Below are 18,644 nucleotides of genomic sequence, written 5' to 3'. Positions count from 1 at the left end.
TTTTTAAAATATTTTAGAAGGTCGATTAAAGTAATAGCACTGTTGTGCATGTGCAAGCATGCTTGAGCACATAAGCTAGAAGCCTAGAATTAATGTAATTGATAGGATATAGTTTATATTGTTCATCTGCTAGCTAGCTAGGTGCATGGACCCCCTCACATGAAGAAACACTACACGAATATTTGCTGTAGTGAGTGTTCATGTGAGGAACCGTGTACACGCATTTCTCCTCAATAAAAGGATTGAAGAAACAATTTATATTTTTTTGAGTTTCATATATAGGAACAGTTAATTATTTGATAGTTTTAGAGTATAGATAAGGAGGTGTTCCTACCTTATTATCATATATATGATGTCATGATATCATTCAACTAAATTGCTTATATAGCAAGTAATTTTTAATGATAATATTAATTCGTGATAGATTGAAGTATGGACATGTCCATACTTCAGTGCTCAATGATGCTTCACAATTCCTAACATCGATTCTAGCTAGATTCATGTTATAATTATCTATTCACGACGATATAAATAAACCTCGAATTAAAGTATTTTCATGGAAGTGTATTTAAGCATCATCCTTGACTTATATGTACCTGTTTGATCATCGATCTTTTCTAACTTAAATTTTGGTTGGGAGAGAAAACTTAAAACAATTGACGAATAAGGCTCCGTTTAGATTCGAAAAGTGTTTCATCTTATCATTACAACTTTTTCAAATTTTCACACAAATGTAATAAAAAATTCAACTTTTTTAAATCTCAATTCAATTTTTTCAAATCACAAAATAATAATAATATTAAAAAAATAATATTCTAATAATATTTTTTTCAACTTTCATATTTTATCTAAAACCATCTCATATCATTTGATCTGAATCCAAATCAGCCAAGTCTTTTCTCCATCGACTCTAGCTAGCTAGTTGGATGGCGAGCAGCCGTGGATCGAGTACTTAAAATATTTGACCTCCCTCTCTTTTAGGGTAGGTTTGGATAGTGAGATGATAATTTTTAGTTTTAGATGAAAGTTTAAAATATTATTTTTTAATATTATTATTGTTTTGAGATTTGAAAAAATTGAATTGTTTATTATATTTTATATGAAAATTTAAAAAAATCATAATGATGATCAGACGAGACGAGATGAGATGAGAATTTTATGTCTCATCCGGCCACTTGTGTTTGTTATCATTTCCTCCATCTCTAGCTTGCGTGTTTTCTTTTATTTCCTTTTTGTACTTTTTTTAACGGACTTTACAAACAGTTCCTAAAAATATAAACGTGGAACGTAAAATGGAGCTACTGAATAAGTTATGATCACTTTTCAAAGTGCTCGATCGTGGGGAAAAAATAAAAATTGAGCAACAATAGTAATGAAATAAATAAAATCTTTGTGATCACCATTGTTTTGTACGTCTATTTATGCGATGCAAACCTAATAAAAGAAAGTAGTACTTTATGATCACTTATTTTGATAATAAAAGAAAGTATATAATAGCGTAGTTTATTTTAATAATATTCCAAGGTTTAGGCTTTGGAATCATAGAACTAGAAGCTTGCATGGTACACATATATTTGGATGAGTTTTTAGTGTAGTTGTGATATGAATTCTGATTGAAGATCTAAGAAGAAAGTCCATTTACAGATGCCACAGAACGCAAATTAAGGTAGCTGGTAGACTTTGTCATGGTAGATCTAAGCTGCTTATAAGTGATCATGATGAAAAATATTTTAATGATTTCTTTTATGTTAAATAAGATTTTTGGTAGTAGAAGAACAATGGTAAATCGCTCCAAGATAGCTTCAAGAATTTGAGCAGTTGACGAGAGATAGGCTTCGTGGTCTCCCGAAGGGGGCCATGGCGGCCAAGGATTCTGGTCGACGTTCCTTTGCTGATATGGTATCTGTGGTTCCGCAACCACTTCCAGAATTATTGGTGCCTCATCGTGGGCCAAAGTACGTGGATGGCAAAATGTGTTTTCAGTTCACCAAGGAGCAAATTGCTCGATCTGCGGAACCTTTTCGGTTCTCTATTGTGCTGAAGTTTATAAGACAGAGACCTTCATTGGATGTGATCCGGTCGTTTATACATCTCCGCTGGGGATTATCTTGCATGCCGATGGTTACAGCTATGCGGAGATCAAGAAATGTTTTCATTCAAATGACTAATGAGCAAGATTTCATCAAAGCAATATCTCGTGAATCTTGTGAAATAAATGGGATTCAGTATCGTGTTTTTCACTGGACTCCAGAGTTTAATGAAGATGAGGAACCGTCTTTGGTCCCAGTTTGGATTGTGCTGCCGGGGCTTCCTCCAAATTTCTATCATGAATCTTTTCTTAAGATTTTAACTGCTCCGATTGGTAAGTTCATTAGAAGAGATAATACAACCAACTGTGCAACCCGCACGGATGGAGCTCGTTTATGTTTGGAGATGGATGCATCAAAAGAACCAATTTCGTATTTCTGGATTGGGATGCCTGGATCGGGCCGCAAGCAAGAAATCATATATGAGACGCTTCCAGCATTTTGTAATCATTGTAAAATTCAAGGGCACAATGCTAGTACTTGTAAATTGCATAATCGGAGTGATGGAGAAAAGATTTGGATACGAAAGAATGTAAAAGATTCGGAAGAAAAAAAAACAGAGATTCAAGTGGAAAATAATGTTGAGTTGGATAAAGGTAAGGGAGTGATGTTGATGGAAGCAGGAATGGATCAAGGAGATACGGATAAAATAATTTCCTCGCAGGATCAAACTCGGAATTATGGTGATCAAGAAATGGGTGAAAAGGAGGGGGAAGCTATGGATAAGTTGAAGGGTCACGAAATGGATGTTAGGATGAGTGAAGAAAATGAATTATCTGGTAAGGATTATCATGTAGAGGAGATAGTAGATGAAGAAACAGAGGGAGTAAAAATGAATGAATTGGTGAAGTTGGCAGGGGAGGGGTTGATGGCAGAGAGGTTTGCTGGGGTTGTTGATACAGAAAATTTGGATAGTAATTTGATTTTTGAAAAGGCTTTAGAGCCGATAGTTTCTGATTCGGAGCTACGGAAAATACCTGAGGAGAATACTGAATGTATGGAGGATACAGTTTCTGAACCAGATACGGAGCTTAACGTGGAACATTTTTCGAAACAAAAAGACTATGCTTCGGATAATGAGGGAGCGAATGTTAAGCGAAAAGGAACGAGGAAAATATTTCAAAAAGTTCAAAGTTCGAATCGGGTAAGTTCTTGGCCAAATAAATTTTCTTTATGATTGGTCCTATTTTATCATGGAATATTAGAGGATTTGGAACTTCTAGAGATCGTTTAAAAAGTTTGGTTAGGAAATTAAATCCGAAAATTGTTGCGTTAATGGAACCTTTTGCTTCATCGGATAAGGCGCAGGAGGTTGCTCGGTTTCTTCATATGGATAAGTTTATTATAAATGAGGGGGAGTCTGGTAAGATTTGGGTGTTTTGGCATGATGATATTTCAGTTCAGCCGATTATTTGCAAAGAACAATATATTTTAATTCGCGTTGGAGTGGAAAATAACGCAGTTATTTGTTGTTTTGTTTATGCAAAATGTAATTTGGGTGAGAGGAGAGAATTGTGGGAGTCTCTCAATGGTCAACTGATAGGTAATGAACCTTGTATTATTGTAGGGGATTTTAATATTATAAGGGAAGACTCGGAGTGTAGAGGTGGTAGATCACGTCCGAGAAGGGCTATGGAGGATTTTAATAATTGGATTGATAATTGTGGTTTAATAGATATGAAGTCGTCGGGTAGAAGATTTTCTTGGTGTAATGGCCAAAGAGGGTTAGCTCGTAGCTGGGCAAAATTGGATAGAGGTTTAGTTAATGCCAGCTGCTTGACTAAAGTTCCAAATATGAATAATTGTTATTTATCGAGATCAACTTCTGATCATTCGCCTATGTTTATGCAATTTCAGTCCGATCTTTTTAAGTATGGACATTCTCCATTTCGGTTTCAGCAGATGTGGATTGAGCATCCAGACTTTCAGCAGTTTGTGGGTAGGATTTGGACAGAGGAGGTGGGTGGTTTTGGTCTTCTGAAGCTGGCTTTGAAGCTTAAAAAATTGAGAGGTTCTTTACGTGAATGGAATAAGGGTATCTTTGGTAGAACTGAAACTCATATTCAGGGGTTAGAAAATAAAATTGAGGATTTGGAATCTATTTTACAACAAGACTGGAATCCGGCGATAGAACAGGATCTTGTTAGTACCAATATGGAGTTAGTTAGTTGGCGTCGAAGGGAAGAAATTAGATTGGCTCAATTGGCTAAAATTAAATGGCGGGCGGAGGGGGACCAAAATTCATCTTTCTTTCATGCGATTTTGTCTTATAAACGGAAACAAAAAGTCTCGGACATGAGTTTACAAGATGGGACTTATTTGGGATCTCCTGAGGAGATCCATTTAAGTGCTGTCAATTATTTTTCAAATTTTTTACAATCTGATAGGCATGATAGTTTACCGGATTTAACGCATATTATTTCGCCTGTTATTTCTTTGGAGGATAATGCGATTCTTGGGGCTATTCCTTCGATTAATGAAGTGAAAACTGCTCTGGATTCCATTCCTTCTAATAGTGCGCCAGGGCCGGATGGTTTTGGTTCAGGTTTTTTTAAGAGTGTCTGGGAAATTATTAAGATGGATATTATGGCTGCGGTGGAAGAGTTTTTTAGAGGTGGTAAATGGTCGAGATTTTACTCGTCGTCTTTTGTGGTTTTAATTCCTAAGATGGATAAGCCTAATGGGTTTGATAAATTTAGACCAATTAGTCTTTGTTTGGTGTTTTATAAAATTTGCTCTAAGGTGATTGTAAACCGTTTGGCTGTTTTGCTTCATAAAATTATTTCTGTTGAGCAAGGTGCGTTTATTCCTGGAATAAGTATTTTTGAGAACATTAGTTTAACCCAAGAAATGGTCCATTCTATTAATAAAAAAATTCATGGGGGTAACGTGGTATTGAAGCTTGATATGGCTAAAGCTTATGATCGTGTTGAGTGGGATTTTCTATTGAAGGTACTTCAATCTTTTGGGTTTTCTTCTGCTGTTTGTGGTCTTATTAAGGAGTGTATTACTACGCCTTGGTACTCGATTTTAATGAATGGTACTACAAAAGGTTTTTTTAAAGGTGGTAGAGGATTGAGGCAAGGGGATCATTTGTCGCCTTATTTGTTTATTATTTTACAGGAGGTTCTGTCTCGTCTTATAAAACAAAAGGTGGAAGAAAAAAGTTTTGGCCATTTTTCTCAACCTAGAGGTACGATTTTAGTATCTCATCTAATGTATGCGGATGATGTGGTTATTTTCACTAATGGTGGTTGTCGATCAATTCGGTGTCTTCTAAATATTTTGAATACATATGAAAAGTGGTCTGGTCAATTGATTAATAAAGAGAAAACTGCTATGTATTTTTCCAAAAATCTTTCGATGGCTAGAAGAAGGAATCTTAAACGATTGACAGGATTCTCAGAAGGTAAGTTTCCTTTTAAATATTTGGGGGTGCCTATTGTGTCGGGGAGAATGAAAATTAGTGATTTGGAAGAGTTGGAGAACAAGGTTAAAAGAAAAATTAGTGGTTGGAAAATGAAACTTCTTTCAGCAGGGGGCCAAGTGATTTTATTGAGACATGTTTTGGCTAGTATGGCGTTGCATCAACTAGCAATTTTACAAGTTCCAAAGTTAATTATTTCATCTTTAAATCGGTTAATAAGTGCTTTCTTTTGGGGAGAAAAGGATGGAAAGGGTAAGAAAAAATGGGTTGCTTGGAGGAATATTTGTTTGCCATTAGAAGAAGGAGGTTTAGGTATTAGATCGTTTGATGATATGCAAATGGCTCTTCATTTAAAGCTTGCCTGGAAATTGATGCATGAAGATTCGCTTTGGACAAATTTTTTTCGATCAAAATATGTGGGGAATAAACCTTTGATGTTGTTGGATTCTAAAAAGGGGACAAGTTTTTGGCGGATGATTGTTAGAAACATTCCTACAGTTTTGAGTAATTCTAAATGGAAAATTCGAGAAGGAAATGTATTTTTTTGGTATGATAAATGGTTGGATCAGGGGCCTCTTGCTGATAATGTTTTGGTAAGTGAGCAACCTCTTTTGAAGATAAAAGATTGTATATTGGATAGAGGATGGGATATGGAGAGGTTAGAGAGGCTTGTCGGGTCTGAAGCTGCAGAGAGGGTATTAGAGGTTTTTGCAAATTGCAAAGAAGGCAGTGATTTGTTAATTTGGACTCCTAGTGAAAGTGGTAAGTTTTCAACAACATCAGCGTGGGATTGTGTTCGTGTTAGAGGTCAGAATTTTGAGGGGAATAAGTGGATTTGGAATAGCATTCTTCCAAAAAAAAATTCGGTATTTATGTGGAAGGCTTGGCATGGAGCTTTGGCTGTGGATGATAAAATTAGAAGAATTGGTATTCCTTTAGTCTCAAGATGTAATTGTTGTATTCAAGGACATTATGAGGATTTAAACCCATGTTTTATTTGCTGGTGAAGAGGCTGCCGAAATCTGGAAGAAAATTGGAGTTATGCTTGGGCTACCTATTGGAAGGACCTGGTATGAAACATGTCTAAGTTGGTTTAGGAGAGCTTCTAATGCAACGTATTCTGGAGTCATTTTGGGTATATTACCTACTGTGATTTCGTGGAGGCTTTGGACAAGGAGATGTAAAGCCCGTATAGAAGGGAAAATTGAATCTGGTCAAGTTGTGTGGCAATCTATCAAACAGTGGGTGGGCATTATTTGTCAAGGGTTTTCAAAGCCTAAGAAATTTAATAAGATTGACCTTTACATTCTTAATTGTTTTAATTTACAGCAACTTCCAATCAAAAATCAAAAAAATGATTACATAGCTTGGTCTAAGCCAGAGCCAGGTCGAGTGAAGCTCAACATAGATGGAAGTAGTCTTGGGAATCCAGGTGTGGCAGGGGCAGGAGGTGTGATCCGGGATACACATGGGAATCTGTTGTTAGCCTTTTCAAAGAACATTGGTTATGGTACTAGTAATTATGCTGAGTTGAGAGCTCTAGTGGAGGGTGTCAAACATTGTAAGAATTTGAACTTTAGTGCAGTAGACGTTGAATTGGATTCGAAAGTGGTGCTGGCATGGTTAGATAATAAACGCTATGGTAGCTGGTATTTGGAGGATTATTGGGAGGAACTGCTAGTTCAGAGTATTAATATGGATATACGGTTTATGCACATTCATAGGGAAGGAAATGGGGCTGCGGATTGGCTAGCTAAAAGGGGGGCAACTGATGGTGATGTGGTATGGCAGAGCAAGGGGGAAGTTTCTCCTCTGTTTCGGGGGTTGGTTAGAGTTGATAAATGGGGTCTTCCTTCTGATAGGCGGAACAGATAGATGAGGCTTGTGAATGTTTCTGGGTTTCGTTCCGTGTGGAGTTTTCGTTCCGTGCGGAGATGAGTCTTGTGGCTTGGTTCGGGGATCGGTTTTGTATTTACGGGTTTAAGCGGGTTGATTTTGTTTTCTTTTTTCCAGTTTTGTTTTGCTAGTATGGGTCTGTTCTTTTAGTTGGTTTTGTAGTTTGTTGTTGGGTTTTGGTTTAGATACTTGGGATGGTCTCTATCCTGAGTGTCAGTTTTGTTACCACGGTTTTCCTCCATCATAAGTGAGGTTGATTAATAAAATTGGGACGGGGCCACTAATGCACGGGTGGTTTCCGGCTCTTATATAAAAAAAAAAGTGATCATGATCAGTACTTCTATCATATTACCGCAATATAAGTTATTTCAAGATGATTAGGGGGTGTAAACAAGTCGAGTTTGAATGAGTAGGGCATGCAGGTCTAGCATTGTTCATTTAACTGTTTATTCAAACATGAGTCAAGTTTCAATCATTATCGAGTTAGATTTTATGTTTACAAACAATTTATTTAATATTCGAATGAGTTCAACGTTATTCACGAGCTCCATCATTTTAATTAGTAGATTATTTATGTTACATTTAATTACTTTATTTAAAAATTTTGGCAAACAACTTTTTACTTTTTGCTAGTATCAATGATTATATTGATAAGGATTTCAAATAACATGCTTAGTATTTAGAACATTTATTAGAACATTCATGATGCCTTTTAATCTCTAGTCTTTAAATACTAAAAGTACTGATATGTTTAGAAATATATAATATAGAGCTAATACTATATATAAAAAGAATAATAAATACGGAGCTATTCAAGTTTATACAAGATTTTATGATTGGAATCGAGTTTTATACGAAAAGAGTCGTTCAATAAACAATTACATTAATTTTTACATTAACAAACGGCTCATGATCTATTAAATGAATCGAGCATATGAAGTCGAATTCGACCGATCCCATCTCAAGTGGCATATTTATTTACACCTCTTATAAAGACCATCATGAACCACAAATGTCTCTTTAATTTCTACGAGATGAGGGACCAAGACTTTGACAAAAGTGCACAAAAATGCAATAATCTCTAATATAATTGATATATATTTTTCTCTTCCCGACGCAAGTTGTACGTGGACTGTGTCTAAGATTGGAACGAAGACTACCTCCTTCAACGCGATTATGGATCCCAACCCTCGCCTTACGCAACACAAGATTGTCGACAAAGGCACAAATATTCTTCCGAGGAGTACATATTTTCCTTTTCCCATAATTTTCAACCTTGAATTGCGGCAAAATTGTTGTGGGGAAGTAGGGTGTATACGAAAGGATGAGATCAAGATATCTTAAGTTCTTGTTGAACTTGAAACCTTTGAGTAGAAAAGAGAGAGAAACAATATTAATTGAGTCTTGTTTCCAGATTCAAATAATATTAAACGTTCAATAAATATTGTAGAGCCTACTTTATAATTATATGCTCTAGAATTCGGACAAAAATTTTAAAAAATCATTTTCCAAATAGGATCACTGGTAGGCCGCTCATATAAGATGGTTTATAAATAGATCCTTTAACTATCATACGCTCTACATACCAAAACAATGGGTTCATTCACCATTAAGAAAGTATTTTCCCAGCTTCTCATCACGTTTGTCTTGTTCATGTCCAATTTGGTTTCATTACCAGAAGCTGCATTTTCTTCTAATTCTTCCAAAGAAGCTACTGCTCTTCTTACATGGAAAAACAGCCTTCCAAACGAATCCCAATCTCACTTATCTTCATGGACTACTTCAGTTTCTTCTTCCAATCTAAACCAAATTAGGAATCCGTGCAAGAATTGGCTTGGTATTTCATGCAACTTTGCTGAAAGTGTCATCCGAATAAACCTTACCAACTCTAGCTTACAAGGTATGCTTCATGAATTTTCATTTTGGTCATTTCCAAATCTTGTCTATGTTGATCTTTCCATGAATGCTCTCTTTGGAACCATTCCACCTCAAATTAGCTACCTGTCAAAACTCAAATATCTTGAATTGTCGTTTAATAAGTTTTCAGGTAAAATCCCACCAGAGATTGGCCTGCTAACTAATCTTGAAGTCCTCCACCTTGCTCGTAATAAATTGAATGGCTCAATTCCTAAAGAAATTGGGTGTCTAAGCTTTCTAACTGACCTTGCTCTTTTCAAAAACCATTTAGACGGTTCCATTCCTTCTTCTTTGAGCAATTTGAGCAACTTAGTTAATTTGTTTCTCTATGAAAATGAACTTTCTGGTTCCATTCCTGCACAAATGGGAAACCTCTCAAATTTGGTCAAACTTTTCATTAATACCAACCACCTGACAGGTCCAATCCCTCCAACCTTTGGGAACTTGAAAAAGCTAACCACCATGTATATGTTTGGTAATTTACTTTTTGGTCATATACCTACAAACATTGGAAGTTTGAAGTCCCTTGAAAAATTAAGCTTGTTTGGAAATAATCTTTCCGGTTTAATCCCGACATCATTAGGAGACTTGGAAAATCTTACACTTCTTCATCTCTCTGGTAATAACCTTTTCGGACCCATTCCTCCAGAATTAGGAAATTTGAGTTCCATCAACGATCTACAATTGAGTGAAAACCAGTTGCATGGTCCTTTTCCAACTTCATTTGCTAATTTGAGCAACTTGAAATCTTTATTCCTTCGTGATAATGACCTTTCTGGTCCCATTCCTCAAGGAATAGGAGATCTCATTAACTTGGTTACTCTACAATTGGACACAAATCAATTTATTGGTCATTTGCCTAAAAACATTTGCCATAGTGGATTGCTTGAGAACTTTTCTGCAAGCAACAACCATTTGGTTGGTCGAATCCCCAAAAGCTTCAAAAATTGCACAAGCTTAGTCAGAGTCCACTTGGAAGGTAACCAATTTGTTGGAGATATATCTGATGACTTTGGTGTCTATCCAAACTTGACCTTCATAGATCTAAGCCACAATGGATTTTATGGAAAAATTTCAAGTAATTGGGCAGAATGTCATCAATTACAGACCCTACTAATTAGTAGGAACAATATTATTGGTAGCATACCACCCGAGATTGGAAACTGGACTCAGCTTGGTGAACTTGATCTCTCTTCTAATCGTATAGTTGGGATGATTCCAAAAGAGCTCGGAAGGCTAATTTCTCTAGTGCGATTGAGGATGAATGACAATCAAATCTCTGGTGATATACCTTTGGAGTTTGGATTGTTGACTAATCTCGAATATCTTGACCTATCCACAAACAAGTTGAATAAGTCCATTCCAAGTAATTTTGGGGATTTCATGAAATTGAACTACTTGAATTTAAGCCACAACAATTTTAGTGAAGGGCTTCCACTTCATCTGCTGAGCTTATTTCATATCACCAAGCTAGATATAAGTTATAACTCTTTAAATGGAGTGATACCAGCAGAGATTAGCAAAATGGAGAGCTTAGAGATCTTGAATCTCTCCCACAATAATCTTTCCGGCTTCATTCCAAAAGCCTTTGAAGAAATGCGTGGCTTGTTGTATATTGACATATCCTACAATGAGTTGCAGGGCCCCATTCCCAATTGCAAAGCATTTTTATATGATCCCATAAGAACATTACAAGGGAACAAGGGACTGTGCGGTAACGTTTCAGGACTACAACCTTGCAATTCTTCCATGATACACAAATATAGCTCAAGAAAGGGACACAAAGTCGTGTTTCTTGTCCTCTTTTTAGGAGTGCCTTTGGTTCTGCTTTCTTTCTTCGGATTTTTTCTCTTTATGCGAAGAAGAAAGAAAGATCGAGAATCAAAACAAAGTAAGATCCAAGATGAAGTATTTCTTTTTGAATCACGTTTTGATGGAAGAGCATTGTATGAAGATATCATAAGAGTAACAAATGGTTTCGATGCTATATATTGCATTGGGAAGGGAGGACATGGAACAGTCTATAAAGCAAATTTGCCTTCAGGTGCTATCATAGCTGTGAAGAAATTCAACCAGCCACTTTGTGCAAGTGAGAAGAGATTTGACAAGGCATTATTGAATGAGATAAGGGTATTAACAGAAGTAAGACATCGAAATATCGTAAAACTTTATGGTTTCTGTTCCAATGCACAACATTCATTCTTGGTTTGTCAGTATCTAGAAAGGGGTAGCTTGGCCTTGATCTTGGGGAACGAAGATGCTGCTAAAATATTAGACTGGAGTAAGAGATTGAATATTGTTAAAGGCGTGGCTTATGCCTTGTCTTACATGCACCATGATTGCTCACCTCCAATTATTCATCGTGACATATCAAGTAGCAACATCTTGCTGGATTCTCAATTTCAGGCTCATGTTTCAGACTTTGGTACTGCTAAGATTTTAAAGCTAGACTCATCCAACTGGACTTCATTTGCAGGCACTTATGGTTATGTTGCACCAGGTAAGTTTTTTTCCTTCTTCTATCATAGAAAAAACATGCATGTGTTAATTTTGTTAGTCTTTTTTTTTTTAATTTTTTTAATTATTGTTATTATTTTTGAATTGTTTATTTATTTTTTATTTTTGCAGAGCTTGCTTATACAATGAAGGTAACCGAGAAGTGTGATGTATATAGCTTTGGGGTGTTGGCAATTGAAATCATCAAGGGAAAACATCCGGGTGATTTCATCTCCTCACTATTAGCTACATCAGCAAAGGAAAACACACAAGTGAAGGATGTGTGGGACCAACGCCTTCCATTTCCAACACTTCAAGTTGAGAATGAACTTAAAACAATTGTAAAGCTTGCCTTGGAATGCTTAAATGTCAACCCACAATCAAGGCCGACGATGCACATGATTTCTCAAGCTTTATCAACCAATATTGCACATTCCTAGAGCCATCCATATATGCATTGACAACATGAAAGTCGAGAGTGGAAGGTTATCTATATTGACTACCGATACTAAAAATTAAGGACAATATGTGCTGCAGTCATGTTTTAGTCGAGAGCATTTTCTTTCCATCCCAACTATATATATGTGTGTGTAACCTCAGTTGGAAATTATTGTATGAATGTTTTTGGGATTCCTATCTTATTAATAAATTATGTTCTTCAATTTAATTCCAACTATACTCTCCATTCCAGTTGAGAAATACTTTAACCATAAAGTGACTACACAAAAATAAAACTACAAATTGACATGCCTTCATGCGGTAGTACGTACGTTAGATTGTAAAGTTATTTTTATTATAAAGTAGATCTAACGAATTACATGAACTCACGTCAATTTGTGTATTTACTTTTGTATAATCCCTTTGTGTCTCTAGCACTTCTCGACGCAGTTTACACCAGTCTACCATAGTGTCTAATTTTGGGAGTATATTTGTGACATTTCTTTTTGCAAGTTGAAGGTTTGTTCTTCTCACTAAATTTTAATAAAAATCCGGCCTGTGGAAGCTTTGGACACCAGTTTTTTTTTTTTTTTCTTGTTATTATGGAAGTTTATATATATATATATATATATTATATACATATTTTTAGAGACAGATTAAATTATATTCGTAACTTCTATCAATAGCAAAACAAAATAGTAGCTCATGGTGGGCATGAATAGCCAGATGGTGGCCGCAGGTAATTCCCATCGTGCAGCTAGCGGTCAATATTCCATACATAGGGAGATTAGTAGTCTGCATGGGGAGGGCCGCCAGGCAAATCAGGGGAGATTTTCCCCATTGACGCTGATGTACGTAGTTTTAACATATAAAAATATAGTGTTGGCATATTTATTGACTTAAGTAAATTCTAGGCTAAAGCTGTTTAAACAAATTGCAATTATATCGAATTTGCTAGATTAATTTCACTAGAGTACCTTGGAAGGATAATTGCTAATACTTTCTTGAGATAGCTGACAAGACATGATTAATCAAGCAAAAAAAAAGAAAAAAAAAAAGAGTATTTGTAACAAATATGACTATTTGCAATGGGAATGGACTCATTTTAATATGAAATAGATGTTTGTAACAAATAAATGACTACAAATAAGTCATTTTTACTGCAGTGAAAAATTTAAATAGTTTTTCTAGATGTTAGATTGCTAGGTCAAGTGAAAATTCATGATTTCTGAGTCAGAAATAAGGAATTTTCACTTGACCTAGCTAACTTCCACAAAAACTATTGGAATTTTTGGGGTTGAAATAATTTTTGTGGATGACTAAAGTGTTGAGGATTATATTTCTAGATGCTCAATAGGAGCCGTGATTGAGGGAACTGGGCAACCTTCATTGTCAAGACGTTTTTTAAATAGTTTTACTCTAATTTGAGTAGTCCGATCCTTCCTATGTAATCATCCTTATACATAACTAAATCTACGTGTAGAGCAGTTATTTTAGAAATCCAAACTTGTTTCTTATAAGAGAAAAGCTTATTTATATGAGACTTAGAGATGTTTGGAGAAATGGTTTGAATTAAGTTGTTTTATTGGATTTTGGAAAATGAGAGAGAAAAATATTATAAAGTTTAAATATTGTTAGAATATTATTTTTTAATATTATTTTTGTTTTAGAATTTGAAATAGTTGTATTAATTTTTGTACTTTATTTGGAAGTTTGGAAAAAAATTAAGGATTAGGTAATAATTAGATAAAAAAGTTTAGATAAAATATGAAATTGAAAAATATTTTTATTTGAGTACTGTTTAAGAAGGAAATTACTAGAAATTTTATGATGAGATGGCTTGTTTCCAAACAAGCCCTTAAGCTTAAGATAGTTTTGTGGATTTTTTTAGAAAGCTACCAAGTATTGATAGTTTTTACTTTTTATTCCCAAAAATGCAAAGGTGAAAAGTATCCTACTTTACAACCGCACTTTGTTACTCTTGAACTTGTCCCGTCCGACCCCTTTTACTGATAGTTGCATGCGTCGTGTTCTGACAACTTGTAGCCAGAAATAAGTCAGCGAAGCCGCCGCGAAGGGTTGAGCTCTATCACAAATGCCAATCATTCTATATTTCAATAGTACATACTTGTTGGGATATTTGTAGAGGCTGAATTGACCTTACATGGCAAGCTGATCACTTCCTTGTAAACACGTTTCTCAGCACTCAGAATTTAGCCTTTGATAGCATCTACCTGGCGTCGATATAATCACTAGGATTTATTTCTCAGATCCAAATCTTATTGTGATATGGTTCGTTATGTTCCTATGTCGGTCATCATGCCCTTCTAGAGTTTATCTTTGACATCATTGGGATACATGTGTATACCTTTTATCTCTAAACCCAGCTTTTAATGTAATAAGATCCTTTTAACTGCCTTTGTCACATGAACATCTTGTGATGCCTTTAGTCGCCAATGGCTCCTTCCTCACCTATTGAACATAATCATACCCAACAGTTTTTATCTGCCTTTCCGCCACAAAGAGTCCTTGGGTAAGAGTTCAAAACTTATTTACATTTTATATTTCTGATTCTCAAAATAGTTTGTGTAAATCACACACACACACACACACACACACACACACACATATATATCTCTATGACGTGCTGCAGCGGAATTACCTGGCTATCTGCCCCATTTTGGGTGGTAGTTTCTTTTAGTGGGTTTAAGTGTGTTCCATTTCATTAAAAAAAGAAAAACTAAGCTGCAGGTCTTACAAACTGATCTATGCCTTTATGTAACATTACTATATTCAATTTGGTTTGCTTTGGAATTAATTTGCCATTTCTATTGCACATGGCACATTTCTATGACCATGTCCAATCAAAATTTCAATATAATTTCAAAATCTTTTCGAGATCTTTATTTCAGTCCCGTACGCACATGCACTTTATAATAGTAATTTGTTCTCGGAGTCTCATGGGACTATTTAGAAAGTACCAATTAAAAACGATAGGATCCACATTCTCGATCAGACTGATGCAACCATATTTGATTCTCACTAAAAACTCTGGCCAACTACGTCTAAAAAAAAAGATCAAATTTGTGGCTGAATAAACAAAATTTGTAGTACTTGTACAACAATGGAAAGAAAGAAATGCCAGATATATATTTTATATATACTTAAGCCTTTGGTGATCACATCGATCTAGACTAGAGACTAATTTGGACATTAAGAAACAATTGCCAGATCTGATGAAATGATCTCTTATTGACGACAACAAACGAGGCTAGACTAGATCAGACAGAATGGGGATATATATATATCAATAATATTATGATTGTGTGTATGAACGATATTTGGTGGAAGAACCATGCATGCATGCTTAACGTACGTACAGAATGCAAACGTATCATACAAAGGCCTTTATTTGTTAATTTGGATGATCCGAACTGAACTGTTCATGAACTATATATCATGATCTTTGCCTCGCCAAGTCATGAGAGTACTCCAGCTCCCGGGGACGGGCTTCCACCAAAATCTAACAAGAATTGAGGTTGGCCGGCTCCAGGTGTTAGAGGATACAGGCCAAACTACAAGTCGTTTAGTCCCTACTATCCCTTGTACATAAACTGTCATCTTTTTCATTATTCTTTGATTTGTTATTCTACTTTACAGATGTCACTAGCTCATTTGAACTTACGGTTAGTTAGTTAGAACTTTCTGCTGTATATATGTTTTGCATTCTCTGTATACGAAAACAGAACAATACAGAGGAATAAAGTTCTTCTTCCATCCACTCGTCTCTCTATTTTCTTTACTGTTTTTGCCAAGTCTGGCTGTGTTGCAGCACTGGTTATCATCTTCTTACATGGTATCAAAGAGCCACTGAGAGATATATCGATGGAAAATCCCACCTCCCCCAAATCCAGTTCAGACCTTAACACAAATACCTCCTTCAACCCTCATTCAGACCTTAACACAAATACCTTATCTCGCTACCTCAATCTCTCTGATCCAGCAAATCCTTTTCGCCTGGATCATGGAGATAACCCAGCCATTACTCTCGTTTCTGAACTTCTTACTACAGACAACTATGCCACTTGGTCTCGTGCCATGCGCCGTGCCCTTCGTGCGAAAAATAAAATTGGTTTCATCAATGGTAACCTCTTGCAACCTACTGATTCCATGGACCCTTTATTTGACCTATGGGAAAGGTGCAATGACATGGTCGTTTCATGGATACAAAACTCTGTAAGTCCCTCCATTAAATCTAGTGTTGTTTTTGTTGATGATGCTAAGGAAATTTGGCAAGATCTTTAGGACCGTTTCTCTCAACAAAATGGCCCACGAATTTTCCAACTCAAGAAAGCCTTAGCTAGCCTTCTTCAAGAACATGATTCAGTAAGTATATATTATGGTAAGCTGAAGACTCTCTGGGATGAACTCTCCATCTATGACCCTATTCCCGTATGTAATTGTGGCACCATGAAAACACTTTTAGATCGATATCAGAGAGATTGTGTTCTTCAGTTTCTAATGGGCTTACATGACTCCTACTCTCCCATCCGAGACCAGATTATGTTGATGGACCCCATTCCCTCTGTCACCAAAGTATTCTCCCTCATTCAGCAACAAGAAAGGCACCACCAAATGATCTCCACTGTCCCTTCCACTGAAACCATGGCACTGGCCATTAAGAAACCATTTTCTCCTTCACGATTTTCCAAAACAAATCCTTCTTCCAAAAAGGACAGGCCCTATTGCAGCTACTGTAAAATCTCTGGCCATTTATTGGAAAACTGTTTCAAACTTGGCAATGCAGCAGCCCCCATTTGTTCCCACTGTAACTTAACTGGCCATACAGTCGACAAATGCTACAAGCTGAATGGTTACCCACCTGGTCACAAGTTTCATGTCAAGCAGCAACCTCCTGGTTTTCTTGCTAACCAGGCCACTCTTTCTAATGCTACTGAATCTGAAATTGTTAGTGATGACAGGATTGGTTTGACCAAACTTCAATATCAGCAGCTTATGTCTTTGATTCAATCTCAGGATTCTTCAATTGCAGCCAATGTTCTTCACTCTGGCACTCAACCTCAACCCTCTAACTCTCCTGTCCATTCTTCCAAAATGTCTGGTATATCTACATCCTTCTCTACACACACACACGGTTTCCTACATAATTCTTCTTCCAATTGGGTAATTGACACGGGTGCCACAGACCATATGGTCTGTAGCACTTCTCTTTTCACCTCAATTACCTCAGTTGTTGCTTACTCAGTCAAGCTTCCCAATGGAAGCTCAGCCTCAGTAACACATGTTGGTACCATTCATTTGACAGATACTATCATTTTGAGGGATGTTCTTTGTGTCCCTTCATTCTCATTTAATTTAATTTCAGCAACCAAGTTAACCCATTCTCTAAATTGTTGTTTGTTTTTTTTCTCAAATTGTTGCTTCATTCAGGACCTGCCTTCTTGGAAAACGATTGGGAAGGGTGAGCTAAGACATGGCCTGTACTACTTGGTCTGCACAAACGTCTCTCCTTCAGCCCTTGCACTATCCCTCTCAGATTCTACTCATAACACTCACACAGATTTTTCTTCTTCAGCTTCTATTGTTAATTCTGATGCTCATGCTGATCTCTGGCATTGTCGCCTGGGTCATTTATCTATTTCTAGATTAAAATTGGTTTCTGACCCTATTGTAAGCAAGCACACAGATTCCATTAATGAAAAACCTTGCCACATTTGTCCATTAGCAAAATTTCATCGATTGCCCTTTCATGACAGTGTTCATTCTTCATCTAGAATATTTGAACTAATTCATTGTGACTTATGGGGACCTAGTCCCACTGTTGCACATGATGGTTCTAAATATTTTTTGACCATTGTGGATAACTTCTCTCGTACAACTTGGCTTTATTTACTTTCTACCAAAGCTGAAACTAGAGCATGCATCAAGTCCTTTTATAATTTGGTGGAAACACAATTTGGACTCAAAATTAAAACCCTACGAAGTGATAATGGTGCTGAGTTTTGCATGACAGATTTTTTTAATGATAAAGGCATTATTCATCACAAAAGCTGTGTGGAAACCCCTCAACAAAATGGCATTGTTGAGAGGAAACACCAGCACTTGCTTAATGTAGCTCGTGCCCTACTTTTCCAAGCCAATTTGCCTTTAGAATATTGGAGTGACTCTCTTTTGACAGCCACATATATCATCAACAGACTTCCAACCCCACTTTTAAAAAATAAAACTCCATATGAGCTTCTGTTTAACAAAAGACCTGCTTATGCTCACATGAGAGTATTTGGTTCCTTATGTTTTGCAGCCACCCTTTTACATGGTAGAAAGAAATTTGACCCTAGAGGTCGAAAATGTGTTTTCCTTGG

At 36.3% G+C, this 18,644-nt stretch overlaps 1 protein-coding gene across 1 annotated transcript; it reads left to right on the top strand.

Moving 5' to 3' along the window:
- Positions 1–9,003: 9,003 nt before the first annotated feature.
- On the top strand, positions 9,004–12,333 carry LOC109017664 (MDIS1-interacting receptor like kinase 2-like). The gene is made up of 2 exons (XM_035687643.1): positions 9,004–11,827; positions 11,956–12,333. Exons 1-2 carry the CDS (start codon positions 9,004–9,006, stop codon positions 12,261–12,263), a joined length of 3,132 nt encoding a protein of 1,043 aa, XP_035543536.1. The 3' UTR covers positions 12,264–12,333.
- Positions 12,334–18,644: the final 6,311 nt, after the last annotated feature.

This window comes from Juglans regia, chromosome 2, assembly GCF_001411555.2.
Source record: "Juglans regia cultivar Chandler chromosome 2, Walnut 2.0, whole genome shotgun sequence".
Taxonomy (NCBI): Eukaryota; Viridiplantae; Streptophyta; class Magnoliopsida; order Fagales; family Juglandaceae; genus Juglans; species Juglans regia.
Note: the sequence above shows the minus strand (reverse complement) of the source record. Positions and strands in the feature narration are given on the sequence as shown.